General features: G+C 46.1%; 1 protein-coding gene across 1 annotated transcript in view; it reads left to right on the top strand.

The window, feature by feature from the left end:
* SLC4A11 (solute carrier family 4 member 11) overlaps positions 1 to 12,123 on the top strand; it is a 115,364-nt gene extending 103,241 nt beyond the window's left edge. The window contains exons 19-20 of the mRNA XM_077816188.1: positions 1,053 to 1,222; positions 4,097 to 12,123. Coding sequence (XP_077672314.1) covers positions 1,053 to 1,222; positions 4,097 to 4,160 — 234 coding nt within the window. The 3' untranslated portion in view covers positions 4,161 to 12,123. The remainder of the gene's footprint in view (positions 1 to 1,052; positions 1,223 to 4,096) is intronic.
* The last annotated feature ends 15,679 nt before the right edge of the window (positions 12,124 to 27,802 follow it).

Here is a 27,802-nt window from a genome sequence, read left to right as displayed (position 1 = left end):
AAGCCCTGGCTGGGATGATTTAGTTGGGGATTGGTCCTGCTTTGAGCAGGGGGTTGGACTAGATGACCTCCTGAGGTCCCTTCCAACCCTGATATTCTATGATTCTATTGTTCTCTTTTGTCTTATACTTAGGTTGTAAGCTGTTTGGGACAGGGACGGTCTTTTTATTTTGCGTTTGTACAGCAGTTAGCACTGTGGGGTCCTGGCCCATGACGGGGGCTCTTAGGTGCTTTGATAGTACAAATAATAAATATCTGTTTTAGTACAGATTAGACTGCTGTGCCTAGGTTAGGAAACCTGCATAACTCATGCTGCGGTCCTAGATCCATTCGTCAATATCAGCATCAGCGGCTAGTCACTCCTACTCACACTACATTGCATTCTGCTTGTGTGGGGTCTCTTCTAGCCTCTCCCAGCTGAATGCCACAGTTGCTCTATCTCAGATTGGGTTGAAGTCTTCCCCCTAAAGAGAAGATGGAAAGTTCTCAAATGGTAAAGAGCCTGTTAAAACATAAAAAACAACCTGAAAGGGGAGCAGCACACAAACAGATCTGCCTAACACGGCATCACCACGTGATGCACACACTCTCCCTCGCCTCCGGATATTTTACATGTTGCTACACAGTGCTGCTAATCATCCACGGGGGAATATAATTATGGCATTTATATCAGTATTTCTTGTGCTCCAGATGTTCCTCCAGGCAAGTCTATCTCTGGTTTCCCCCATTTTTTATTGCCCAGTCATTCTCTGTGTTCTGTTGCCAGTACCACAGCCGGAGGTATTAGCTTTAACCCTTGAAATCCTTAGTTCAGCCCTTTTGGCTTAAGGAACAGGCCAGTACTCAGCTTAGAAAGTCCTTCAACATCTGCAGTGCCATTTGTGTATTTCTGATATCTACCCGTTGACCTGATGTGTGAAATGAACGCTTACAGCTGTGTGTTGATGGTTTCCCAAAAATAATTTCTTTAATGGGCACACTTCTTATACTTTATTCCCACCTGGACTGATTTGTCTATTGCTGTCTGACGTATACCTCTTTTCTCTTTCACAGACGGCTTACCCTCCAACGCATTACATTCGCAGGGTCCCTCAGAGGAAGATCCACTATTTCACAGGCTTACAGGTTCTTCAGCTCCTCATCCTCTGTGGGTTTGGGATGTCACCGTTACCGTACATGAAGATGATTTTTCCTCTCATTATGATAGGAATGATCCCGATCAGGTAAATCGGTCTCTGTATTAAAGACACCTCCCTGAGTGGCCAAGCTGTTTGGCTTCTGACTAGGCAACTACATACTATTTAAGGCAGGTGTACGCTACCACTGAAGTTGATCTAAATTACATTGCTCAGGGATGTGAAAAAGCCTTCCACCCCCTGAGCTGTACAAGTTTCGCGCTGTCCACACCAGGAGATGGTATGGTGGGATAACATGATTTTGGCAATTAATTGATCTTTAAATATTCATGGTAAATAAGCCCAATGGCCTGTGATGGGATGTTAGATGGGGTGGGATCTGAGTTACCCAGGAAAAAGTTTTCTGTCGTATCTGGCTTGTGAATCTTGCCCGTATGCTCAGGGTTTAGCTGATTGTCATATTTGGGGTTGGGAAGGAATTTTCCTCCAGGGCAGATTGGAAGAGGCCCTGGAGGTTTTTCGCCTTCCTCTGTAGCATGGGGCACGGGTCACTTGCTGGAGGATTCTCTGCTGCTTGAAGTCTTTAAACCACGATTTGAGGACTTCAGTAGCTCAGACATAGGTGAGAGGTTTTCGCAGGAGTGGGTGGGTGAGATTCTGTGGCCTGCGTTGTGCAGGAGGTCAGACTAAATGATCATAATGGTCCCTTCTGACCTTAATATCTATGAATCTATGTCGGCGGTAGACACTCTTCTGCCAACATAGCTTACGCTTCTTGCCAAGGTGGAGTCATTATAGTGACGGGAGAGCACTCCTCCATCGGCAGCTGCAGTGATGTAGCGCTGTAGCGTAGATATGCCCTTAGATTTCTCTGTGATCCTGTGCCATGTTCTGCACTGGCTTGAGTGGTCACACAAGGAAATTAACACTGCACGCAGAATTTCCTTGCCCACACAGAAATGGGCTGCAGTACTGCTAGCTGCCACTAGGGACCACTGGATTCGGCAGAGCCCAGCTTGCACATAGAAGATACTGATGGGGGAGGGAGAGGGAGCTAGAGCAGTGGTTCCCAAACTTGTGCAGGGAAAGCCCCTGGCGGGCCGGGCCGGTTTGTTTACCTGCCACGTCCGCAGGTTCGGCCGATCGTGGCTCCCAGTGGCCGCGGTTCGCTGCTCCAGGCCAATGGGAGCTGCTGGAAGCAGCGGCCAGTACGTCCCTCAGCCCGCACCGCTTCCCGCAGCCCCAGTTGGCCTGGAGCTGTGAACCGCGGCTACTGGGAGCCGCGATCGGCCGAACCTGTGGACGCGGCAGGTAAACAAACCGGCCCAGCCCGCCAGGGGCTTTCCCTGCACAAGCGGCGGAACAAGTTTGGGAACCACTGAGCTAGAGGGTTCCTGGCAGCTGCAGTTCCCAGCATGCCCTGAGGGAAGGAGACGGTGGCGCGCAGGAAACTGTGCAAGCCTGGGACCCAGCATCAGGCTGTATCTCCCTCTGGATCCCTTGGCTCGGGGGGGGCCGCACAGTTGGGCTCTGGGGAGAAGGGGTGCGGGTGTCTGGCTCCCTGGACTCTAGTGGGGAGAAGAGGGCAGAGAAACAAGAACTGGTTGTCATAGGGGGTTTCTTTGACTCTCTACTCTTAGGGGAATTTTTGTGCATGTCCATATTCTTACGGACATACTTGCTGACCGGTATTTTGAAATAAATTTCCAAAATAGTCAAAACTGGCGTGATTATGTAGTGTTATTTTGAGAAATAAAATTTGCAGAATTTTAAAATATTGTGCGCAGAATTTTTAATTTTTATGGCACAGAATGCCCCCAGGAGTAATTATTTTGGGAGACTCTACCCTGGCTGTAACGGACTATACCATTCAGAGAAAATGTGACCTCTCCTAAAGCTCTCACAATTCTCAGCAGGGGTCAGAGCTTTGGGGAAGCATGGATGCTGCTGACTAAACATGACTTCTCTGGCACTGTAATCCCCATGGGTAGGAGAGTATTTTAAGTATCCCTTTTCCTCTTCGCACAATCATTTGTGTTTCACAACGTGAATTGAATTTAGATCAAACACAGTTTGTGTTTTCCAGGATGTTTTCATTTTTCAGTGTTTATCTCATGTCAGATCAATTTGAGGAGTTTAGGGCATTGCCCTGCAGTTAGTGAGATTTGAAATTTCCTCCTTTCCTGGCTACCTATTGAGGAGCTCTAAATCTAAACCAGGCTTATTAAATTGTTGTCTTTATTATTTAAATAGCTGAAAAGTAACTTCCTGTGCTGTTAAGGAAGCAGAGGATTAATCTACAAATGTCCAGTAGCATAGATTAAGGAGAAAGCTTTTTAATGTTGATTGTGGTGCCAGTTAGTGTTTGTTTCACTCAAAGGAAATATCATTATTAAGTAGATTCCAGAGGCCCCAATCTGTACCGTGCCCAGCAGAATGGGGTCCTGGTTGTAACCTGAAATAAGGCAAACCCTCCCCCAAAGACACCTCAGGGACAAGACATGTCGAACGCAGTGGAGTGGGCAGTAGCAAAAGACAAGTGAATGTAAAAGCAGTGGTGCTAGCTCTCACAAGCAATATTTGGTGTGTTTTCTTAAAGCCCCAGCTCTTGGAGGCATTGAGAGTCTGAGAATCTTAGCTTACTTTTGTTTATTTGGGTTCTTTTAAGAGTAAAAGGAACCCAAATGTATTCTTTTCTTTAAAATGTCATCCTCTTTTAAGCCAGTCTCATAATGTTTTGGGTCCTGCTTTGTGATTTTTGAATAACAGCTGTTTCAGGGATTCCAGCGATGTGAGCAAACATGGCTGTGTTTTCACTCCAGCTTGACAAACCTGATGTAAATCAGCAAGTTGTATGAATTGCCCCAGACATGCCCAGCTCCGAAGAGCCTGGAAAAGGATGAACATAACCCTTATTGCAGCAGTAGCCTGTATCTAATTATCTCTGTTGTTCACTCGTAGGTATAACCTGCTTCCTAGGATCATTGAAGCAAAATACCTAGATGCTATGGACGCGGAGCACTAAAAATGAATCTCTGCTCTCAGAACAGCGAACCGCTTTTCAAATCAAAAGGAAATGGCAGCCTTGCTGAGATGTAGAATTATTTATCTGAAGTTCTCTTTTGTTTAGAACCTCCAGGACTTTCTTTCTGCTCTAGTCTGGCACTTGGAGATACATGGTTGAAGACCAATAGGCCATTCAAGTTTCAGATCAAAACAGTCTTTGACTGAGAGGGCAGTAATCTTCTGAGTTTTGAGGCAAGCCGGCTTTATGGAAATGTTACCTTCTACATCCTAAAACTTGAAATCCCACAGATCAATGTGTTTCTCTTGTTGGATTGTACTGTGCTAGGGTTGCCTCACATTCCCTTTTTTAAGGGGGATCCCTTTTTTATACACTGTGTCCCTTTTCCCAGAACACTATTGATATGTAAGGACAGTAATCAACCCTTGCTTTACAGAATTACTGAATAATTTGGAGCTTTAATGCAATTACCTATATCTCCAGTTCATCTTCCAAAAGGATAGCCCTATGTCAGAGGAGACGTGTAGTGATCTCGTCAAGTTATTGATTAGTGGATGGGCTGGGAAGCAAAAGAATATGGTTGTGCTGATTCTTCTAAAGCTGTAGATTGTGTGTTGTTTAATTTCTTCGTATGTACCAGAAATGTTTAGAGGTTGGATTCACTTCGTGATGCTGATGTAATTACAACTGGGTCTAAGCTGCTTGGGAATTAGTTGAAGCTATTTTACACTGTTGCTTCTCAGTAATCAAATATAGAATTGTAGGTCTGTACAGCAGCAAGCTTCTTGGTTGTGCCCAAATTCACCTGGATGCTGAAATGTGGCAAAATTCAGTCATGTGCATTAATGTTCGCATATACATATGTACAGAACTGCCTATGTGTACATATATACATACATAATTTAGATTTGTGTATATATTTTGCATATATATTATACATATATTGGATATATAGGCATATTCTTTCAAGATATTGAAAGTGTTCTTGTGCAATCAGTGTTACCTGTACTGTGTTGACATACATTTGTTCTTTGCTTCAGTGCTTCTTTTTTCTTATTCAAAGCCATTGTGTGTCAAACTGCATTAACCCAATTACTGATTATTATTTTTAAACATACTGCTAAGTTCAAACATTCCTTCATTTTCCTCTAGTCCTTTGGCTTTTGTGACCTGCATCAACCTGTCTGAATGCGTTCCGACATGTGAATTTTCCATTTAATTTTAATGTACCGTAGGTAGTGAACGTTGGTTGTTTCCTAATCAATATTTCTGTTTGTCACTTCACTGTTTCAGTTTTGTAGCTACCTCCTGTTTTCCCCCACCCCCAGATATTACATTATATTTCTGTATGAATTCTGACTCTCCTGCTATCTATTTTATCTTTTGGTTTATTTAATTTAGCTGGTATTGTGGTCAGTTTTTCTATACTTGAAGTACTGTGAAACAAGCTATCCTTTAGCGAATTCCGCGTTGATCTGTAGTGCAGCTAGGGGCAAACTTTACAAGAAAAGAAAGTGGAGCAATGAAGATAGATTTTAAAAAGCAAAAATTAGGATCACATTACAATAAATGCAAACAGACAGTAGATTAGTGCAGAAAAGTGTGTTGTTTCAAGCAAATTGTTTGCACAATAATTGGTGGTGAGATTTATCGGAGAGAATACATTGGCGATTTGGCTTTCTTTACGAAGTGTAAAACACATCTCTCCATCACTAATGAGAGGAACTGGGGAAGAAAGCTCATATGCTAAAACCAAGCTTATAAACCCAAACTCAATAACTCATTCAATAATTAGTTTACTTTTAATAACCCCCAAAGGGATTCCATCATCATGCAATTGCCTACAGCTTGGAAGGAAACTACTGAGAGCAGAGTGTTCAGTTTCTCTTTGAAGTTTCTCATTGACAATCCAGTGAAGGAGCACCAGGTTGTTCCTAAGGGTGTATTTGTTACTGTCGGGGATAAACATTTAGCACAGTAATTGCAGGGAAATAGATTCTCTACTTCATTAGCCATCTAAGCAGCATTGTATTACCTTGAAAATGTAACCTTATGTTCTACTCAACTCCTGCAGATGCGCTGTAAAGGGCATGACCTAAATTTGGCCCTCTTAATAAATGAAACGTGGGCATTGCCATTAATTTATTTTCACTAGGAATGTCTTAACACGCCAAAAAGACGTCGCCGTAGTAACAAACATGGCTAACTAACAAACAGGTCTGACACTATTTGCATGATCAAGAACAAGACGATAAGAATTAAAGGCAACTAAATTATGCACATTGACTAATATTCTTAATCCTGGAATCAGATCTTATTGGAGTCACTGCAGAGGTTTCAAATTAAAGTCCCTAAAGATGAGGTGAATGTTCAGCAAACAAGACTGTGTTGTCTGGGCCAGTGCACACGAAAAAGGCTAGGTGACTCAAAAAGAGAACAGTATTGATAGCCATGCTCAGATACGAACTGCAATAAGACAATCGTCTGACCCTTTTTAAACAAAGTCCCTCCTTCCCAGTGTGAAACACATCGAAATGAGACCCCCTGAAAAGAAGGCTGGGTGTCCTTAAATACTTTGGCGTGTTGAAAGCGTGGGCGTTCTAACGACACGTGGGCTGTGTTCTGTCACTGGTGCCTGGGCTCCCGGTGTTTGGGCTCCTAGCAGCAGACCTCACGCGGTGAAAAATCAGACTCTGTGCAAGAGAGGGTTTAAAGCACAGGATGGACTCCCCCTGGCTGGGAGAGGGGCGTGAATGCTGTGTGCAAAGCAGCTGTTTCGAGTGAATAGGTGAAATTCATCTCTGTGCAGTCTCATGGAAAGCAAGTGGTCCGTGGGTCTTGAGTTGACCCTCTGCACAGGAGGTGGATTTCTCTGTACACCTATATAAAAAAAATCTAGTTACAGAAAAGCCTAGAAGCATACCTGCAAACTGCATTAAAATACTGTAGAGCTAAACAGAAAAGAAAACCCTAAAAAACTATGTGCAATAGGACAGCTACCATAGGGTTCATTGTTCGCCTTGTAAACTGACATGAGATACTACAACCTGTCATTTTTGCATTGACAGACTGTGTATGTTGCACTTAACAAAAGCCCTTGCAGGAGTAAAATATTTTAAGTGAGCTCTTTCTCAGTTTCATCTTGAAAGAACCAAAAAAGCCCTTTACTTTTCTCTGTCTCTCTGAAATTAGCAATCCAGATGCAGTGACAAATGTCGCTGAGTTAAGCAATGTAAAATATAGAAGTTGTTACAAGTTGTTACATGATTGGAGGTAATTTAACCCTCACAGCTAAAATAAGCCCCCTAACTACTTTTATGTTAAGTTGTTGTTTTGGAACAGTTTGTGATGTAATTTCAGTCTCACGTGTATTTTCTTTTTAGCATAAACATGACTGTTAGATCCCCCCCCCCCCTCTCAGGGTTTTCACTATATAAATCGTGGGCCAGGGAATCAACTGATGTAAATCCTCAACGGTCAATAGCACTGTTCCTATTTTTGCTAGCTGAGGATCTGGGCCTACATTCTAATCTGTGGGTATCAGATGAAAAGCTGGACTATGTCGGAATGTCTCTTGAATTACATAAGGCTCACAAGATACTGGTAATGATGATCCTATTTCAGACCAAAAAAGGTCAGGATTTTCATACAAGTACCTTTCCCTTCCTGTTACAAATGAAAGTTCTTTTGCTTCTCTTTTTACTGACATAAGCAGGCATTTCCAGGAAGTAGGCTAACTAAGAAAAGAGAGTTTGATAAACAGAACTATTTCTGCACTTTAATACCTGTGTGAAGGTTAAGACCATTAGAATGTAATAACCAAAAGTTATCTTTTATTATAAGCTCTTTAGATAGATATGCACAATGTTATGTATAAATATTGCCAAAGAACTGGATCTGAAAAGATGATGATTGCTGTTAATTAAGAGGGCCTTATGCTGTATTCTGCTGGAGTCAGAAGGCAGTAAATGCTTGTGAAATGACTGGATTTCTGTAACCTAAATTAGTTGCCAACATCTGCCAAAATTATGAGGGTACTGGGAAATATAATACACTTTTTTAAAGGCTGTAGCTTGTAGGCACTTAATGGTATAGCTAGAAGTCATCCTGATCAGGTAGAGATGTAATCTTAATTGATAAATAGGTCTGCTGGTCTGAAAGTTCTTTTTAAAGCTGTTGATACGTTACGCATTGAAATGGATATGTTGAGGATTGTTGTGTGTATTAAAGAACACTGGTGCTGTACGGGCTGCTGAACAGGGTACAATGTGCTCAGAAACTAACACACACAAATCTCCACCAAGCAGTAGCGAAGTTTGAAAGCCTTATTGGATGTTAAAAGCTAGCTGGTTACATACCACCAGGTCACTGTCAGGGTAGTGACATAGAAAACTTAAAACTACTTTCTGGCCAAACACGCTACTTGGTGAAACATCTCAAGGTAAAATCAGTTAACTGTACTGTGAGAAACACACGTCACTGATGAACTGCCCATGAATTAGGGATACAATATAAAAACAAATACTATACACTAAGATGCTGAAATATGACCATTACAAGCCCAGTGCTGCTCCCCTTGGCTTCACTGCATCTCATATTAGGTCCACACAACGAACATCTGCTTGTTGCACCCAGCTTCTAAAACACGCATCTGCAACTGAACCACCAAATTAAGCCAACTTTTGGAGAGGTGTGCACCTTCCATTTCACGGCATTGAAACCATCATCAGGAAAACATAGTTCAACGGCATGATCTTGGGAGAAGCAGGAATTTGGTTCAAGCTGATTGGATTGTAGATCTAGAGTTAATTGGAACAAATTTTATAATTTGCCATCTCAAAGAGAGAGGAAAGAAATGTCACTGGGAGAAGATACACCGGTCTCACCTCAAGAACAGCCATCATGTTCCAGATTTCTGCTAAGCATTCACTTTGCACGTGTCTGAGTAGATACAGATAAGAGTCACCTAGAACAGTTAGAGGGTCACTTCTTAAAATGTGCATTTATACCTGGAAGCTAGCTGGCAGCAGTAGGGATGATTTAAATTAATAAATTGCCACATCCGTTTCCCATACCATGGCATGAGCTACTGCTGCTAAATTGTTGCTCTTTCTTCTCCTTGTGTTGACATCACACATTCCTTCCATGGATCATACATCAGAGGCAAAATCTACTCTTCTACTCTCCATTCCAAAGACATTGGCAATGTGTCACTATAGCAGGCTACTCAATCTTCGCTGGCCTGTACAAATTCTGAGCTAGCTTCTAGGCGTAGGCATGGCAACTCATGCAATCTCAGACAATTATGAATCATTCATCATTTCTCTTATATGATTGTTGTGCTGATGTACGTCACACCTCTTTAGATGTTTAGCTTTCTAGTGCAGTTCTTGACCAGAGCAGGCCTTTCTTTCATCTCTCGAGCTTCCAAAAATACTGAAGTGATGTGATTGTCTAATTTTCTGGGTGTATTTCCAAGGAGGCCTGTGGATGTTAGAAGTGAAAAGCACATAGCATTGCCAGTTTGATATCAAGTTGCTTAAAGAAAACTTGCCTTGAACTCCCAGTCCCATCCCCGTGGCTACAGGCCTGTCTTGTGTTACAGCAAAGAACTGGCAACCAGGATTTTGTCAAGAGCTGATGATATCGGAGGTTGCCAGAATATTTTAAGAGGCTCCAGAAATGCCTGACATCTTCTAATACCTTCTTCTTTCACTGTGTTGTGTCCATAATCCTTATGGCATCTCCAACATTGTTGCTTCTTCACAAATGGGCATGGTTGCCCTTCAAGCTAAGAAAATTCATCTATAATTTTTCTACAGAAAAGTGTGAGAACATGGAAAACTGGGTACGATTCTGAACTGTATTTGATAGAACATTTATGATGTCCTGGGGAATGTATTGCCTCTCCCTCCCCGTCTCTGCCTCTCCTGGTGAGAGAATTCAGTTTCCATTATAAGAGCCAAAGCCTGGATGCTCAATGAGCAGAGGTGGCCTGTTGTGCCAACATGCATGTGGTGGCATTTGTAATGCTGATTCTTTTTGTTGTGAACCAAGCTAGATCATCAAGCTCATTTCACTTAGTCTTGAGCTGAGAGCCCAGGTGTTGATAGCCACCAAACCCCCCTGCCTAGTATACACTTTTAAATGTAACTGCTGCTTGACTTCAAGCTTGAAATGCACCAAGCCCAGTGACTTCCTGTATTGTGTCACGGTTGCACTGCTTTCTTGCTATGGTGCTGTCTGCTTTGTGATTGAGCAAGATGGCAGCCAGGAGGAAAATTGATTAAATGAAAATCTTTTAGGTTAATAATCCTTGGCACTCTGTTCTCAACATGCAAAGAGAGGAGCTGGCTGACAGTACCTTCACCTTAGTTACATGACCGGGGTCCTACAGAAAATCTGCACATCAGGTTCAACATCCGATTTATCTGTTTCCGGACTTGGTTTACCAAGTTCAGCAGGGCAATGAGACGTCTGTGAGCTTTGCTGGAAGTAGCTGATCCAATGCATGCAGGAGCTAGTACAGTAGGTTATTAAGTACCGTGGTTTGCAGGTGATCCAGTTTCAGGGCGTGATTAATTATGTTCAATGAGTGACACAGCCCTCTCGGTATAAACTATTAACTTCATCGTGCGGTGTATCTGTTTCAGTGAAATACATCTCTGAGCAGTAATGTTCTATACACCTTTCAATTATCAATGTATCCATTTCAGTGTGTAATATTTTGTAGCCCCAGACTTCTTGAATTCGGGACGTGGAGCTAATTCTGGTTGGCAACAACCCACCCTTGCAAACCTGAGTGCAGAAGTTAGGGGCTTAACTCCATACTTGGGCACTTAAATAAGTGACCCAGTTTTTCAGAGGTGCTGAGCACCTGCAACTCCCCTTGACTGCACTGAGATTTGTGGGTGCTCAGAACCTCTGAAAACAGGTCACTTCTAGGTAGATGCCTAAACACAGAGTTAGGAGCCTAACTTTAAGCATCCAGGTCTCACCATTGAGGCTGAGGTGCGCTTCCACAACTGTGACCCTACTTGGCAGATGGCAAAGAGACCCAAACAGCGAGAAATGAAATCCAAATGCAAGAGTCTGGCAAGCAGACAAGCCCGTCATGTCACTCGCCAAGCATGGCGGTTGATGGAAGGTTTGAGTTGTACCTACCTACACATCAGCTGACTGAGCATGTGTAATGTCAGCAGAATTGCACACGTTTAACTGAGTAACTTGGGTTAGAGCGATCTTCAAGAATATTCTAGTTACAAACAGTGTTCTGTATTTTCTTCTCCCTTTCCCCTCCCCCGTACCCACTCGGAGTAATACCTTATTCCTCAATCTCCACTGTGGAGATTGGCACTTTGCCATGTGGGTAAGGCAGAATCTGCCCTTTAATTCTTACTTCCCTAAAGTATTCACCCCTATAGGTTATACTATGCAGCTAAGTCTCTTTGCCTGTGTTGGACCTGCAAAGAGCCTGTACGGAAATAACAGAGTACAAATCCCCTCCGCCCCCGCTTTCTGGGAGATACAGGGTAATGGCATACAGGTAAGCTTCATGGAGCACCAAGAACATAAAAACAGAGGAGCTTTAATTCTCTGTTCACTCAGATATTCAGAGCTGATTCTTAAATCCTGTATCCTGCTTCCATACAAGCTAATGCTAGGAAAACGGCTGAGCTCAATCTGTTACATGCCAGGAGATTGCTAGCGGTGGTTTTATTTTTCTACATGTCACTTGGAACGCAGCCAGTTAATATATTGCTGTACTTGGTGACCAGAAGGTTTCCTTGGCAGCTCGGCTAGGAACTAGTCTATAAATATTTTAAGTGGCAAAACACAAATGGCTTGTATTTAGAGATGGAGCCTATAGATAGTGCACTTGCTAAATAGGATTGTAAACGCATGCATATTAACTAGTGTTGATTACAGTGAATGATTTTCTTTTGATAAAAGAGTTGCTTCTTGGGGGAAACCATTCCTTTATTGTATAAGGAACTCTGTTGTATTTTGAAACATAAAAATAAAAAGAGAAATATACTGTTTATATATTTCTATGCTGTGCTCTGATGTGTCCTTTCTTTCTTTTTTCATGATTTAAAGTTTCCTAAGGACCGATTTCCTCTTCTAAAACAGCAACAGACTACCATGGTTTAACAAAGGTGGCTTAAGGCTCAGGGGCTGATCTGAAACCAACTGAATAAATAGGGAGTCTTCCCATGACGTCAGCTGGCTTCAGGATCAAGCCCGTAATGACGAGACATCGATACAGAATTATGCTGTGCTCTGAAATAGCATTTCTGTATGGAGCATGTGGAAGGTAGACATGCCACCATTTCAAGGGGAGAATCTTGCTTTTTTTTGCAACAGGGTACTGATTATTTTTAAATAACGTCTCTCTACCGGAGTTGCTTATAGGGACCCCATTATCATAAAATCTGAGCACCTCCTTATCTTTAATGGATTTAGCCTCACAACACATCTGTGAGCTATTTACCCCTATTTTGCAGACGGGAAACTGAGCCACAGAGAGGCTAAATGACTTGCCCAAACCCGCCAGGAAGTCTGTGGCAGAGTAGGGAGTTGAATCCAGATCTCTTAAGCCCTAGTGCCCTAACCATTGGACCATCCTCCTGCCTACATCACTGCTATGATATTGCACATGTACTAATGAATCCTGAACGAGGTGCCTAGTTCTGTTACCCATGAGAAGGTAGCCGTGTTCTCTGGTAACCTAAAATGGAGATGAATGTGACAATAACAAAATTTCCAGTGAAATTCATTCATTTGGGAGAATGGAAGTGACACCCTTTTGTGGATATTTCATTCCATCATCATCAGCTGAACTATGGAGCAGCTATTCACCATCCTCCTTGGTGTGTGTGAAGGACAGTGATTTTGAGTAACAGCATTCCAAAGAGGTTTAAGTATGTCAGTAAAAGGACAAAAAAATTGAGGATCTATAAGGGAAGAGTTTGGCCTTCAGAAAAGGATGTGGGAAAAAATGTTTGTGCCCCACACACTTCATACACACACCCATTCACTGAGACACTGTGCACAATGGCAATGATTGCATGCGCATATGGGCAAATACACATCCAATTGGACACTGCTAATTAGGTGCTTAGGGAGGGATTCCCCTCACACCACACACATTCTCATTCCTGGTTGGGCCATTGTAGTAGTATTCCTATTATAGCACCCAGGAACCCAAGTCATGGAACAGGACTCCGTTGTGCTGGGTTGCTGTTCGAACAGAACAAAAATGTTGTTGTCAAGGCATAAACACAGAGAAGTTAGGTAAAAACATAAAATTCTCTTGCTGGAAGGTTGCACCAAAACAGTGCTTTGTTTCTGAGAATTCAGAGCAATGATGCACAAGAACGCAAAATCAGAATGAGACAAAACAGGCTGCTCCCTAAAAACAGGCACAAGTCACCCCGCCATATTCTAGGCTGGCTGGTTGGCTGCTGACTGCCTCTGATTGCATGCTTCCCTACACAGCCTCCTGCCTGCAAGCAGGACCAGAAACCCTCTCCCCTCCTCCCCACACACACACACACACTTTTAAAGTGATAACTTGCAATTCCAGTACAGTCCTCAGTGGAACGCCCTGTCCCAAGCTCTAAAAGCCCCCTCGTCAACAGCGGAATAATTCCCTTAGGGTAGGTAACTCTTGCAAGGCCCCTTTCAAACAGCGGCAGGGTCGCAGTGGGTTGTCGTGCTGCTCAGAAGCAGCCCAGTCAGGGTTGCCGAATCTTGGAGCAGCTTCTTGAGCTGCCTGTGTTACACCAGAATCCATTTTGGCCTTTGACAGACCAGAATCTTTTTGCTTCACCTTCCTCCCGCACTGCATGTGCTCTGCCTCCCAAGGGCAGGGCACACAATCTCATCCCTAAATCCAATTGCAAGGGGTGTATTAGAAACAACTGAGGTCGAGAGAACTGCGCGTGCGAATTTCTGACAGCGTGGCCTATAGTTTGACATATGAAGAGCTTCCCATCTTCCAAACTTTCCTCCCATGCTGGTGCTTCATCTTCCTTAGAGAATGATGCAATGTCTCTGCTGCATCCTCAGTTCCAACAACATCTTTCTCCTCCACTCCGGCTTTCCGTACCACCTCTGAGGTGCTAATTGGTGTTTTCCTGTCATGCTCCCAATGCAAGGATTATGGCAATTCAACATGTAATTTTGTGATGTCCTGGCCTATAGTTGACCGCCACCTCTTCTCCTTGCTTTGCTTGGACTGTCCTTTGGCATGTCCTTCAGAAACTGCTCAGGATTGTGAGCATCTCCATTAATTTACATTGCAACAAAGCATTACCATTACCATCTACTCCTTCCTTTTACATGCCATTTCCTAAATCTGCCCCTATTCCAGCTGTCATGGGACGCACCCCTCACCACCAGACAGGCGTCGCCTCCTGGCGCTCTGGGGATTAGCTCGAGGCCGACGCCCCCCTGTCCGTGGTTTGCACACCGTCACTCCGTCCGCCTGTAGCCCCTCTTGCTCCTCAGGAACCACAGTGTCCTCTTTGTGGCTCAGCCCTCTGGCCATGTCCCTGTCCCTGTCCCTGTCCTCCCCCTTCCAGGAGAGGTTTAGCTCCTCAATAGCCCTAGGCAGTCCTCTCGCTCACTGCCTCAGTGCCACTCACGCAGTGGCTGGTGCAGGAACCCGGGCCCACTCTATTCTCTGGGTTGCGGCCCAGGGACCCTCAGCTCAGCAATCTGGGCCTTCTCTCTCTGGCCTCACTGCTCCTTCCCTAAACTTCTTCCTTAGGCTGACCAGACAGCAAGTGTGAAAAATTGGGCAATAGGAGCCTATATAAGAAAAAGACCCCAAAATCAGGACTGTCCCTATAAAATTGGGACATCTGATCATCCTATTCTTTCTACTGTTGGTTCCCCTTTTCTTCTTCGACCTACCTGTTCCCCAAAACCTCCCTCTTCCCAGGGAGCGATTGCAGCCTGCCATCTCCATTCACTCCTCCCTGTCACCTGGGAGTGTCTGCCTTTTCCCAGCCGCCCCTTCTGCTTTCAGCTCCTGGACTTTATAGGCCCCACCTATTCCTGCCTAGCTGAGCCTCCTTAGCCAGCTCCCTAATGGGTTAAGTGGCCCATGTGGCCTGCATTCAACCCTGCTGGGTGAGTGTGGGGTAGTCACCCCATCACACCAGCAAAGCACTTAAAGCATGTTTGTCTCATTGAAGCTGATGGGAGTGAAGCACATGCTTATGCCCTTTGCTGAATCAGGGGCTTTGTGCAGAGCAACATGGTAAACCTGGGGGTTGGGGCTGAGTAGAGCCTATGGTTAGTGAGGGGTAGAAAGGGAAGAGAAGAAATGTTAATCGTCAAGTTACTTATGGCTCTTTCTCCCACCGGATGAATGCCAGGGGAGGAGAATATCTGAACAATTGTAGCCATGTGTGTTGTATCAGATGTCCTGAGCCTTATCTTCTACTAGGCAGCACCTGTGTGTGGGTGACAGTTGGGGCTGAAGGAAGGATTCTCAGTACATAATTTCCATGATGGTTTTGAGTATCTTGTCCTGTTTGCAGAATGGCTGCAGGCAGTTTGTGGTTTCCTACATGTATTATTCATTGGTTCGATTGTTTGTATTCACAGTTGAGGAAGGTTGATGTCCATGAGATTTCTCACATTCTTGATGTGCATTCTTGATGTGCACATTCTTTATGCACTTGCTCCTAAGTACTTGTGGAATTGGGGGCATAATTTAAAAGGAGGGCGTGGAGAAGCCAGAATCTATAACGAGCAGAGGCCAAGTTTGGGCAGATCCTGGGCTCTTTTCCAGCTATGCTCTGCAGCCTAAACTTTCCTTTAAAACTCAATAAGTCTCTAAGCCTTATGGTGGTGGAGATAACTAGCCAGGTATCAACCAAATATAAATGGATGCAGTGCATCTGTCTGAGACTTCAACTGGCCTAAAACAATAGTTCTGTGTGGTGCCAGGTGTCCCCATTCAATACAAACTCTGAAGCCTAATGATGATGATTTAAATGTCAACATTGTCCGTCATTGATCAAAGCATCAAAAAGGAAGAAGGCTCGTATATGAGCACCAGGACAGTCTCCTCCATCCCCAAACAAGTACATATTTCATGCTGGGCATAGTCTGTTGTGAGTTTACCTCATTTTTGGCATCATGAGTGGACAGAGTTTTGTAGAGTTACCGGCACTTGCAGTTTGCCAGGTCATTCAGACAGTGTGTCAGGAGCAGACATCATATCATGGCCTCTGAGTGGCAAAAGGAGAGAGAGATGCACACACAATCTGCTGTGACTGGCATTTGATTTCTGTGATTTCAGGTAGATGGAGCTTGCTTTTCTAGGGGGAGCTTGAGAGTAGTTATCTCTCTCCTCTTCCCCCACCTTCCAGCGCCCCCATCTTCTGAATCTTTGGAACTTTGAGGGAAAAATATTTTTTTCCTTTCTGCACTGCCCTTCGCAAGGCACCACTCGGGAAAAAAATTATCCTGAAATTTGAGATTAGCCCGTCTCTAATATTTATGAACGGCGCAGTAGCAGTAGTTAATTCGCCGTGCCTTATATTACGGCAGCGTAAATGAACTCTGTTGACAGGTAGAGCAACATGGCAAAGCTCCCGTGTTCTCAAGGGATAAAGCAGTTGATCATCTAGTGTATGTGTATGCTGCAAAGAGGCTATGGTTTCAGAGTAGCAGCCCTGTTAGTCTGTATCCGCAAAAAGAAAAGGAGGACTTGTGGCACCTTAGAGACTAACCCATTTATTTGAGCATGAGCTTTCGTGAGCTACAGCTTGGCTAACTCGGTTTAAAACAGCAGTGAAGTCCCGGCAATTCGGCTTCAAACCCAAGTTCGCAGCTTGAGTTAAAGCTTATTGGGTTGCAGTCAAGCTGCTAACCCGCCTTAAAAGACAAGTTGCCATGTCGTCTTTGCTATATTATCCCGAGTTAGCGAACCCGAGTTAAGACCCCCCTTTCCTTGCCTCAGGTGTGTCTACACAGCAATCATGGAGCATGACTGCAGCTCATGCAGGCATCCCGAGCTAGCTTGAGCGCTGGAGTGGTGAAGTGGCAGAGGATTTGGAGTAATTACCCAGGGATCTGGGTGGGCTCGTACAGTCCCGTGCCGGCGTGAGCGAGCTCACAAAGCTAGCACCGGGGCATCAGCCCGAGCTGCAGTCACGGCCTGCCGTCGCAGCAGGGGTGTATCTTTACCCACTGAGGCCAAGAAAAGGGACAGATCAGCACGTGCTTTTTGAAAAACCGGTTACCATACTGTGGGCTCAGTGGTCTAAAATACAAACTCGCATGTAAGAAAGATCAAGAAGCCGCTCGTTTCAATCACGCCGTCCTGAGGAAAGATTCTCGTCCCGGACGCTGGCAAACGGCATCTCCTGTGCACTAAACATGCAGCGATCTTTTAAAATCAATCTTCTATTGAGAACATGTGCCACCTAGAGCACGGTCGGGAAAATACTACTGTCTCTTTCTTGTACAAGAACTCCACCGACTTCGTGACCCACTTCAAGGGCCACCTTTCTTCTTCCGTGGAGAGATTTGGTGTGTTGCTTTTTTCTCTTGGCATAGGAGCTTTTCCGGGCCAGATCTTTAGCGCATGTAAATCAGCACGCTGCCATTAGTCAAGAGAACTATTCCAGTTGAAACCATCTGAGAATCTGGCCCATGTTGCAAGGGAACTTTATATTAACAAGCCAAAAGAGAAATGCCGCCAGTGAGCAAGTTCAAATGTTTTCACTTGCATGAGCTTTTCTTAGCTCCCTGTAGGGGGATGGTCACCCGCTCCAGCCTTAAAGGGCTTAAAACAGCCCAGGAGAGGGCTGCGGCTGGGAGCAAGCAGTTCCCAGGCTGATTGGGGAAGCAGGCTCAGCTGGGGCCATGCCCCAATCAGGGCTCAGCTGGCCCTTATAAGAGGGCAGTGGGCCAGGAGCAGAGACTCTTTCTCTGCCTTTAGAGGGAGAAGGGCCTGGCTGCTGGGGAGCGTACCTGGGTACAGTAAGGTGGAGCAGGGCTGGGGAAAGGCCAGAGGAACCAGGGAGCTCCAGCCTGGAAACCCCCCAGGCTGCAGGCCTAGTGGAGGGCCAAAAAGGGTATTGGGGTTGCAGGGGGCCGCCCACGGGTAGGCAGAGGCAGCAGGTCCAAACCCCCCTTGCCTGTGATGATTGGCTTATACCCTGCAGTCCACCCCAGTGTGCGGGGGCTCAGTGGTGACTGGCAGTAGCCAAAGACTGAGGCGAGGTGGGGATAGTGAGTGGGGGTTCCCTGGGCAGGGGAGACCCAGAGACTGTGGGGTTACTACCAGGAGGCAGCACCCTGGGGAAAAGGGGCACCGGGGTCCGGGAGGGACACGGGGGCCAGCGGCAGCGAGACACTGGCCTGCAGAGGGCACTCCAGAGGCTGGAAGAACTAATTCCCTGAGAGACCAGCAGGAGGCGCCGCAGGGGTGAGTCGCTGCCCTGTTACACTCCCATAACCATTCAAATCATTAGAATCCTGTTACCAGATTAGAGCACCAGCCTATTGCCAAATATTATGTCAGAGCGTGCATATTCGTGTGCGAAAGAGCTGTAGCAACTGCACCTGGGCTGAAATTTCATGTGCTCGGCACTTCAGCCATTCCCTTAAGTAAATAATATAATTATATTGTCTCGTTAATAAAAGATCGTCAAATAGATACTATCTCTTTTCTGCTACATTCACGTTGAGAGCACCAAGCTAAAGAATGTGATCTGGAATGCCTGTTGATTTTGGCTCACTTGGGTTTTTGTTTGTTGTTTACTGTGGAGCTTTTTAACATCTTTAAGTGTCTTCCCCCATTTCTGCTTGGTGATTTCTTGATGAGCGTTCTATGTGAACAAATTTCCTCCCCATAATGTCCTGTATTGATAAATACGTGTGTCTTATGGAAAGGGAATAATACTTCAGGGCCTTCAGTTCGGTTGGAGCAACAACCATAATGTCACCCAATAGACACAAGAATGGCCATGCAGGGTCAGACCAATGGTCCTTCTGGCCCAGTGTCCTGTCTCCTAACAGTGGCCTGTGCCAGATGCTCCAGAGGGAATGAACAGAACAGGGCAATTATCGAGTGATCCATCCCCTGTCCTCCAGTCCCAGCATCTGGCAGTCAGAGGTGTAGGGACACCCACAACATGGGATTGCATCCCTCACCATCTTGGCTAAAGGACATTTATGGGCCTATCCTCCGCAAACATGTATAATTCTTTTTTGAATCCAGTTACAGTTTTGGTCTTCACAACATCCCCTGGCAATGAATCGCACAGGCTGCTTTGTGTGAAGAAGAACTTCCTTATATTTGTCTCAGACCTGCTGCCCGTTAATTTTATTGGGTGCCCCCTGATTTGTGTGTTTATGTGAAGGGGTAAATAACACTACCATAGTCACCTTCTCCACACCACCTGTGATTTTATAGACCTCGATCATATCCCAGTCGTCTTAATCTCTCCTCATATGGAAGCTGCTCCATACTCCCTATAATTTTTTATTGCCCTTCTTTGCATCTTTTCCAACTCCAATATATCTTTTTTGATATGCGGCAACCAGGTCTGCATGCAGTATTCAAGATGTGGGTGTACAGGGACATTTTCTGTCTTCTATCCCTTTCCGAATGGTTCCGAACAGAGAGAGCTTTTTTGACGGCTGCTGCGCATTGAACAGATGTTTGCAGCGAACTACTCCCAATGCCTCCAAGATCTTTCTTGAGTGGTAACAACTAATTTAGAGTCCCTTATTTTGTATGGATAGTTGGGATTATGTTTTCCAATGTGCTTTACTTTGCATTTATCAACACTGAATTTCATCTGCCATTTTGTTGCCCAGTCACCCAGTTAGTGAGATCCCGTTGGAATGCTTTGAGCTTAACTATCTTAAGTAATTTTGTATCATCTGCAAAATTTGCCACATCACTGTTCACTCCCTTTTCCAGATCAATTGTGAATATATTGAACAAGCACAGGTCTTTGGGGGACCACATTATTTACCTCCCCACATTGTGAAAACTGACCATTCATTCTTACCCTTTGTTTCCTATCTTTTTAACCAATTACAGATCCATGAGAGAACCTTCCCTCTTAACTCGTGACTGCTTTACTTTGCTTAAGAGCCTGTGCTGAGGGACCTTATCAAAGGCTTTCTGAAGGTCCAAGTACGGTATATGAACTGGATCACCCTTATCCACATTCTTGTTGCCCCTCTCAAAAACTGCGAATAGAGGCGGTGAGGCATGATTTCCCTTTACAAGAGCCATGTTGACTCTTCCCCAACATATTGTGTTCATCTATGTGTTTGATACCCATTTTCCTGGTACTGAAATTAGTCTCATTGGCATTTAATTGCCAGAATTGCCTCTGGAGCCATTTTTAAGGATCAGTATTACATTAGCTATCCTCCAGTCATCTCTACAGAGGCTGATTTAAGCGACAGGTTATGTACCAGTTAGTAGTTCTGCAATTTCATATTTGAGTTCCTTCAGAACTCTTGGGTGAGTCCCATCTGGTCCAGGTGTCATCTTAATTGTTTAATGCGCCGCTTTAATCTGGAGCCTGGTTTGTATTGTCACTCCCTGCTATTCCTCCCAACGGTTGAGGTTCTCAAAGCAATTTATAAACCGTAACTAAGACTCTCACCACCTCTGTGAGGTTGGGAAGTTTTTATCCCCATTTTGCATAGGGAAAAGTGTGTGGCACAGTGGGATGAAGTGACTTGCCCAAGCTCAGAAAGTGATGGGGCTACTCCTTTCGGTTATTGGTTCTTATACTGTGCTCCTCACCAGTATCTGAGCACTTTCCAGCAGCGCATCAAGCAACGTGACTGACATCTGCCATCTGTTCTCCCAACCTCTCGTCCAGGGGGAGTGTGTGCAGTGGAATGTCTTATTTTTGGTAGCAGGTTTGTTTTAAATATACGTATTGGTCTGTGTTTGAAGGCAAGGTCAAAGTACGTGACCCTGAACTTAGAGCAGAAGGTGGTGAGGTTTGTGATGGCACTTGATTCCTGGGGAAGTTTATTCCCTGGTCAGGGACTGGCCACTGAAAGTTCTCTCTTCTGTACGGACAAGCTTTAATCTCACCGGGCAGAGCTTAATGGTCCCCGAGGAGCAGAGTTGTTGACCATGGTCTCTATCTCAGAACTTTAGGCCATGTCTTAAACCCCTGGGCCTGGGCCAGGGCCATGGAATGCCTTGAAGATAAGGACTGAGACCTTTGACTTTATTCAAAATTCAGTGGGAAGCCAGTGTAGAGAGCAAAGGATAGGCTGGAATCCAGGAGTCTTGGTGCTCTAACCATTGAACCAGGTGGTCTAATACAAGGATGATCTAGATAATACTTTGTCCTGTCTTGAGTGCAGGGCACTGGACGAGACAACCTCTCAAGGTGTCTTCCAGTCCTACGATTCTATGCACCTCTTAACTTTTAATGAATTGTCACTTCTGGCTGGCAGGGTCATGATCCAAGCTGAACCTGCAATCTCCCAGTCCTTCAGACTGCACCAGCTTGGGAGTCCAGACTGCTGCGTGGAATTGAGATGTGTGTTCCCATTGTTCAATCACAGTGTCTGTACACTGGTGCATATAAAAGTATCCAGCAATGGTCTCTTCAAAGGGGGTCTCCTACATGCTGATAAAAAAAAATCTTTAGCTTGTGACAAATTATTTTTAATAGTCAACGTATGAGAAGAGGACATGGTTGTTTGTCTGGTATGTCAAAGGAGAGAAGGATGGTGTTGTGGTTAAGGACCTGAAGAGGGAGTTCTGAGTTCAAATCCTGGCTCTGCTTTTTTCGGTTTGATTCCAGTACGCAAATTTTCATAAAACCAAGATCATCTTCTGTGTCTCAATTCTTCTTAATTCAGAAATGTTATGTTTAGACTCTGCGTTCCAAAATGACATTTCATTTTCTGACTTGGCCAACTGAACGAACAAACGAACAAATCCAAACAAACAAAGGTGGAAAAAATGGACAAATCAAAATGAAAACCTTAACTCAATTTTTTTTTTTAATTTTTTTTTAACCCAAAACCTTTGGGTCAATTCAAAATGAAAGTTTTCAATTTTCAAAAGTTTTCGGGGGTGGGAGGCTTTTTCAGATGGAATCTAATGGATTTTTTTTGGTTTGAGCCCGAACCAAAAAAATCATCATTCACTCAGGAACAATGTATCCTACTTCCTTTCGCCCACCTTTTGTCTGTTTACTCAGACTGTAAGCACTTTGGAGCAGGGATTCTTTTAGTACGTGTATATCCAGGAGCTATCACAATGGGGCCGTTTTCCTTCACTCCTTAGGCCATGTCTACACTAGAGACCTTACGGTGGCATGGCTGTACCGATACAGCTGTGCCATTGTCAGATCGCTCGTGTAGCCGCGTTATGCCGACGGGAGGGAGCTCTCCCATCAACATCATCAAACCAGCTCAACGAGGGGCAGTAGCCATGTCGGTGGGAGAGCGTCTCCCGCCACCATAGTGCCATGCACACGAGCGCTTATGCCGGCAAAACCTTTGTCGGTTTTTTCACATCTCTGAGTTGTCAAACGTTTTGCTGGCATAAGTGCTAATGTAGACGTGGCCTTATTCTGGCAAAGGCCCAGGGAGCAAGAACTGAGTGAAACCCTGAGGATCTGGCCCGAAGAAACGTCTGCCTGTAACTGGATTACGTAGAGGAAACGCTTCCAAAATGTGAAGTAAATAGCAAGTGACTGATGCTGTGTAAAGCACTGTGAGCTTCCAAAGCAGCTCTGCGCTCCAGAGCCAGTACGAGTCAGCAGTGCGTCGACTGCTGCTCTCACCCCAGAGGCAGCTGCCTTTCACATACCGTCTACACGTAGGGAGTCAAGAGAGCGGAGAAGGGAGGAGGCCGAGCTAACTCAGATATCACCAGGCCGCTGAGCCGTAATTGTTTTTGACAGGTGCCAATTAGTTCCATTAGGAACGGGGCTCACACCCCGCCCCGGCAGCAGCCTGCCGGGCTGAAAGCTTCAGTTCCGATGTAAATCGGGAGAGATTTTAAAGGCAACCTCGACCGACATCAAAAGCCTGTGTGTGTGCTGTGAATCCAGCAGGGGGAGCCTCGCCTATACATTTAGACTAAACGAATCCTATTATTGTCTTTAAGCAAATGCCTTTATTGCAGTCAGTGGGGTCCTGGCGTTCTCTCTTTGTGCTGGGCTCTGCCTTTTCCCTGAGCGGGTTGGACCATATTTCCCAAAGGAAAAATGGGACACAGTGTGGGGCTAGCCTGAGGACCACCCCCCCCCCCCGTCAGCCCCACGCATGGGCCTGGCCTGAGCGGCTCATCCAAGCCCTCCCCGCCCTGGGCAGGGTGCCTCCCTCCCCACATGGGGCTGGAGTCACTGCTCACCCAAACCCTGCTTGCCCCACTGCATGAGGCTGGAGCTGGCACTGCTGCTTGCCTGAGCCCTCCCTGCCCCCCTTGCGAGGCTGGGGTCATTGCTTGCTCGAGCCTTGCCTGAGCTCTGCCTCCCCCCCTGCCCCGTGCAGGGCTGGCATCACCACTCACCCCCCTAGGGTTGCCAGCTGTCTAATGCACAAACCCAAACACCCTGGCCCTGCCCCTGCCCTGCCCCTACCCAGCCTCTTCTCTGAGGCCCCGTCCCACTCACTCCATCCCCTTCCCTCCATCACTTGTTCTCCCCCACCCTCACTCACTTTCACCAGGCTGGGACAGGAGGTTGAGGTGCAGGAGGGAGTGAGGGTTGCAGGCTCTGGCCGGGCGGCACTTACCTCAAGCAGCTCCCGAAAGCAACCAGTACATCCCTCCAGCAGCGGCTCCTAGGTGGGGGAGACGGGGTTTTCATGTGCTGCCCCTGCCTGCAGGCACAGCCTCTTCAGCTCCCATTGGCTGCATTTCCCAGCCAATGGGAGCTGTGGAGTCAGTGCTTGGGGTGGGGGGGAAGCATGTGGAGACCTCCTGCCACCCGCAGGGGCCGCCGGGACCCAGCGGCCACTTCTGGGAGCAGCACGGGGCCAGGGCAGTCAGGGAGCCTGCCTTAGCCTTGCTGCGCCGCTGGACTTTTAACAGTTTGAAATCTCCCGGATTGGCCCCAGTAGCCTCTGGGAGATCGAGCCCGATTCCAGGAGACTCCCGGCGAAACCAGGAGGGTTGGCAACCTTACACCCTGCCCCAAATGTTCCTCCATACCTGCCTTTTTTGACAAAAATGGGCATTTGTCCCATTTGCTCTTGCCAACTAATCAAGTCGACAAGAACAAATGTCCATTTTTGCCAAAAAAAAAAAAAAAAAAAAAGTCGGGACGGCCAGAATAAGCCTTAAAAAAGGGACTTTCTGGGACAAAATGGGACTTATGGTCACCATATCCAGGAGGCCTGGTCACCATTTCAGGCCCTGCACTCACCAAGCTGTCTAGATGGATAGCCCACGCTTGTTGTCACGAGCCCCATTGTACCTTGCTGCTGCACATTGGCAGGGTGGGGATGGGGGATCTTGCCCTGCCACTGTCTGTGAATTCACTGGGTTTTGTGGATTCAGTATCAGGACAGGGAGAATGTAGTTTATCAGCAGGACTGTATAGAGTAGAATCTGTTATGGCGGGCGGGCGGGGAGAAGGGGCGGTCTGTGGCTTCTTGTCACTATTAGGTAAGAGCTGCTCGTTGTGAGATCCTGAGAGAGGCTGAGCGCTTGTGGCTCCCACAGAAATGAAAGGGGGTTGTTAGATCCTGCGTGTGCTGTTCAGTGATCACCCGATGCTTACAGTGCGTTATTCTGCGGACAGTTCCAACTGGCCAAGCCTAACCACAAAAGCTTTGCAGAACCCGCCCTGGCCCCTCTCTGGGAAGTTCAGCCCTTACAGGCATAGCACTGGGTGCCTCTCAGGATCTGGCCTGCTGTACCTGGTTTTGAAAGTGCAATGGATTCTCTTGCCAGACGGGGAGCTGCTGTTGGACTGCAAGCTGCCACTGTCGGACTGCAAGCTGTTATTCAGTGGGAATAACCCAGCGATTTAATCCCGTGACCGCAGTCAGAGCAGAAGCGGATGTAAATAGCAAACAGACCCGTGGGCTCCCCATGCTGTACTCTGATGTTGCAGGTGAAGCTGGCATTTCTAGCCTCTGCTAATTTTCTAATCTGACAAATACCTAATACAAAAGTTCCCTCGCCCTACAACACACACACTCCTCAGAGCTTTATGCACTAGGAAACGGTCCCAGGTCAGGATTAATGGGGTAATGCAAGTGGGATCAGAGGGCCTTGGCAGAGCTGTGTGTGAGATGAGCTTGCTTTATGACAACCAAGCCCAGCTTGCCTGCTCTTAGCCTGTGTTATGAGAACCTCATTGAGCGCCTGATCCCAAGTCCACTGAAGTCAATGGAAAGATTCCCCTTTACTTCAACGGGCTTTCATTCACTCAGAAGGAAAGCAAGAAACAGCCAGGGTTACGGGGCAGGGCCTGTTTGCCTTTATAGATACAAAGCACCTGGCTGTTTTTGTCAGACACTGAGAATTTCAGACCTTCACTTATTTGAATGAGCGAATGCTGCATGCAATCGGGATCCTACTTTGCACGTGCAAATCAGGTGACAGGCTGCTCCTCACTAGCTGTACACATGTGCAACAACTTGATTTCCCCATGCAGGCTTCCCGTTCCTCATGCAAAGTAGGCACGCGGTTATGCCCATAAATTTCCCGAGGGTCTGGGGCTCAGTGTCTATTTTCCAAAAGCGGTTGATGCAAGTTTCAGGATTTCACTGTGCAGCCATGTGTCCATCTGTCCGTCCTTCAGTGTACGTGTGTGAGTGTGTGGCTGCTGCATCCCATTTTCTCCTGGCTGCCAAGTGCCCTTTGCCATTTCTCCAAGTGATTCCAGATCTCCTCTCCTTGCAGTTGAGGGGCTGGAGAATTAAAGGTGTAACCCACTGGTGAGGATGCATTTCAAGTCCCCTGCTGCACCAATCTGCACTGGATATGAGCTGTTATAGCTCCTAGCTATGGCCCTTTAGCTCAAGCTGTAGCAGCTTGTGGCTTTAAGTTCTGCCTGCTTTGATCTGCAGAGTGGCTCTCAATGGGCTTATTATTTAGATAGTGCCACCAGCACCAGCTTCCTCCTTGCCCTGGGGTGCTCAAGCCCCGCCCCCCACTCCTCCCGTTCCCCCAACACCCCGATACAGGGTTATGGTGTAAACACACTCCTCAAAGATAATACAAGGACACACTGACCCGCTCTGAAAGATAAGGTCAGGATGACAGCGTGATGGATAGAGATGTCCTGATTGAACCAACATATACAAGGTAAAGGGTGGTAACTAGCCACGTCAGAGGGGTGATACATAACTTGCTTGTATCAGTGTATAAAGAGGGGTCTCAGAGGGAGTCTCTTTGTCTGGCGTAGGGGGGAACAGAAAGTCCCGCTGTTCCCTGAGCTGGTCCGTTGTTAGGGGCATCCATGTATTAGTGGTCTGGCAGAGCCTGGGGGGTACTAGTACCATTCTTTGTTGACAATAAACCCGCCCGGGTGCCTTGGCTACTAAACCAAGTCTTGTGGTCCTTGTGGGCAGCGCTATCGAGGTCTGCCGTGTCAGCTATCTGTGCAGAGCTGGGACAGCGCTTGCAGAAAGTCGCTGGCTGCGTGAGTGTGTTCCTACTCCACTTAGTACCCCCCACCCCCATGTACACATCCAAGGATCGCATTAGCCCTTGCCCCCGCTGCAATGCTCATGTTGAATTGCTCATTCACGATGAGCCCTGAATCCTTTCCACACTCAGCTTTCCAGGGTATGGTCCCCTGCTCTGCAGGTCTGGCCTGCATTCCTTGTTCCTAGGTGTATAGCTCTCAATTAGGCTGGATTAAAAGGCATTTTGTTTGAACGGGTCCAGTTTACCCTGCAATCCAGTTCACTCTGACAGCCCCGTCCTCCTCCTCATTTATCACTCCACCAATGTTTGTGTCGGCCGCAGTGATTATATATTTATTTCCAGATCCCTGATGAAAACATGGACCAGTGTCAGAACTAGTACCGGGCCCTGTACAAACACAGGACAACCTGAGGACCCCTGCCCCAAGGAGCTTAGAAGCCAAGTATTTCCAGAACGTCAAGACTGGTACCAGGCTGGAGGGAGGCTTCTCATTTATTCATAGATTCATAGATATTTAGGTCAGAAGGGACCATTATGATCATCTAGTCTGACCTCCTGCACAACGCAGGCCACAGAATTTCACCCACCACTCCTACAAAAAAACCTCACACCTATATCTGTGCTATTGAAGTCCTCAAATTGTAGTTTAAAGACCTCAAGGAGCAGAGAATCCTCCAGCAAGTGACCCGTGCCCCATGCTACAGAGGAAGGCGAAAAACCTCCAGGGCCTCTTCCAATCTGCCCTGGAGGAAAATTCCTTCCCGACCCCAAATATGGCGATCAGCTAAACCCTGAGCATATGGGCAAGATTCATCAGCCAGATACTACAGAAAATTCTTTCCCAGGTAACTTGGATCTTACCCCATCTAAAACCCATCACAGGCCATTGGGCCTATTTACCATGAATATTTAATTACCAAAACCATGTTATCCCATCATACCATCTCCTCCATAAACTTATCGAGTTTAATCTTAAAGCAAGATAGATCTTTTGCCCCCA

This window comes from Eretmochelys imbricata, chromosome 4 (assembly GCF_965152235.1).
Source record: "Eretmochelys imbricata isolate rEreImb1 chromosome 4, rEreImb1.hap1, whole genome shotgun sequence".
Lineage (NCBI taxonomy): Eukaryota > Metazoa > Chordata > Testudines > Cheloniidae > Eretmochelys > Eretmochelys imbricata.
This window is presented reverse-complemented; position numbering and strand designations above follow the sequence as displayed.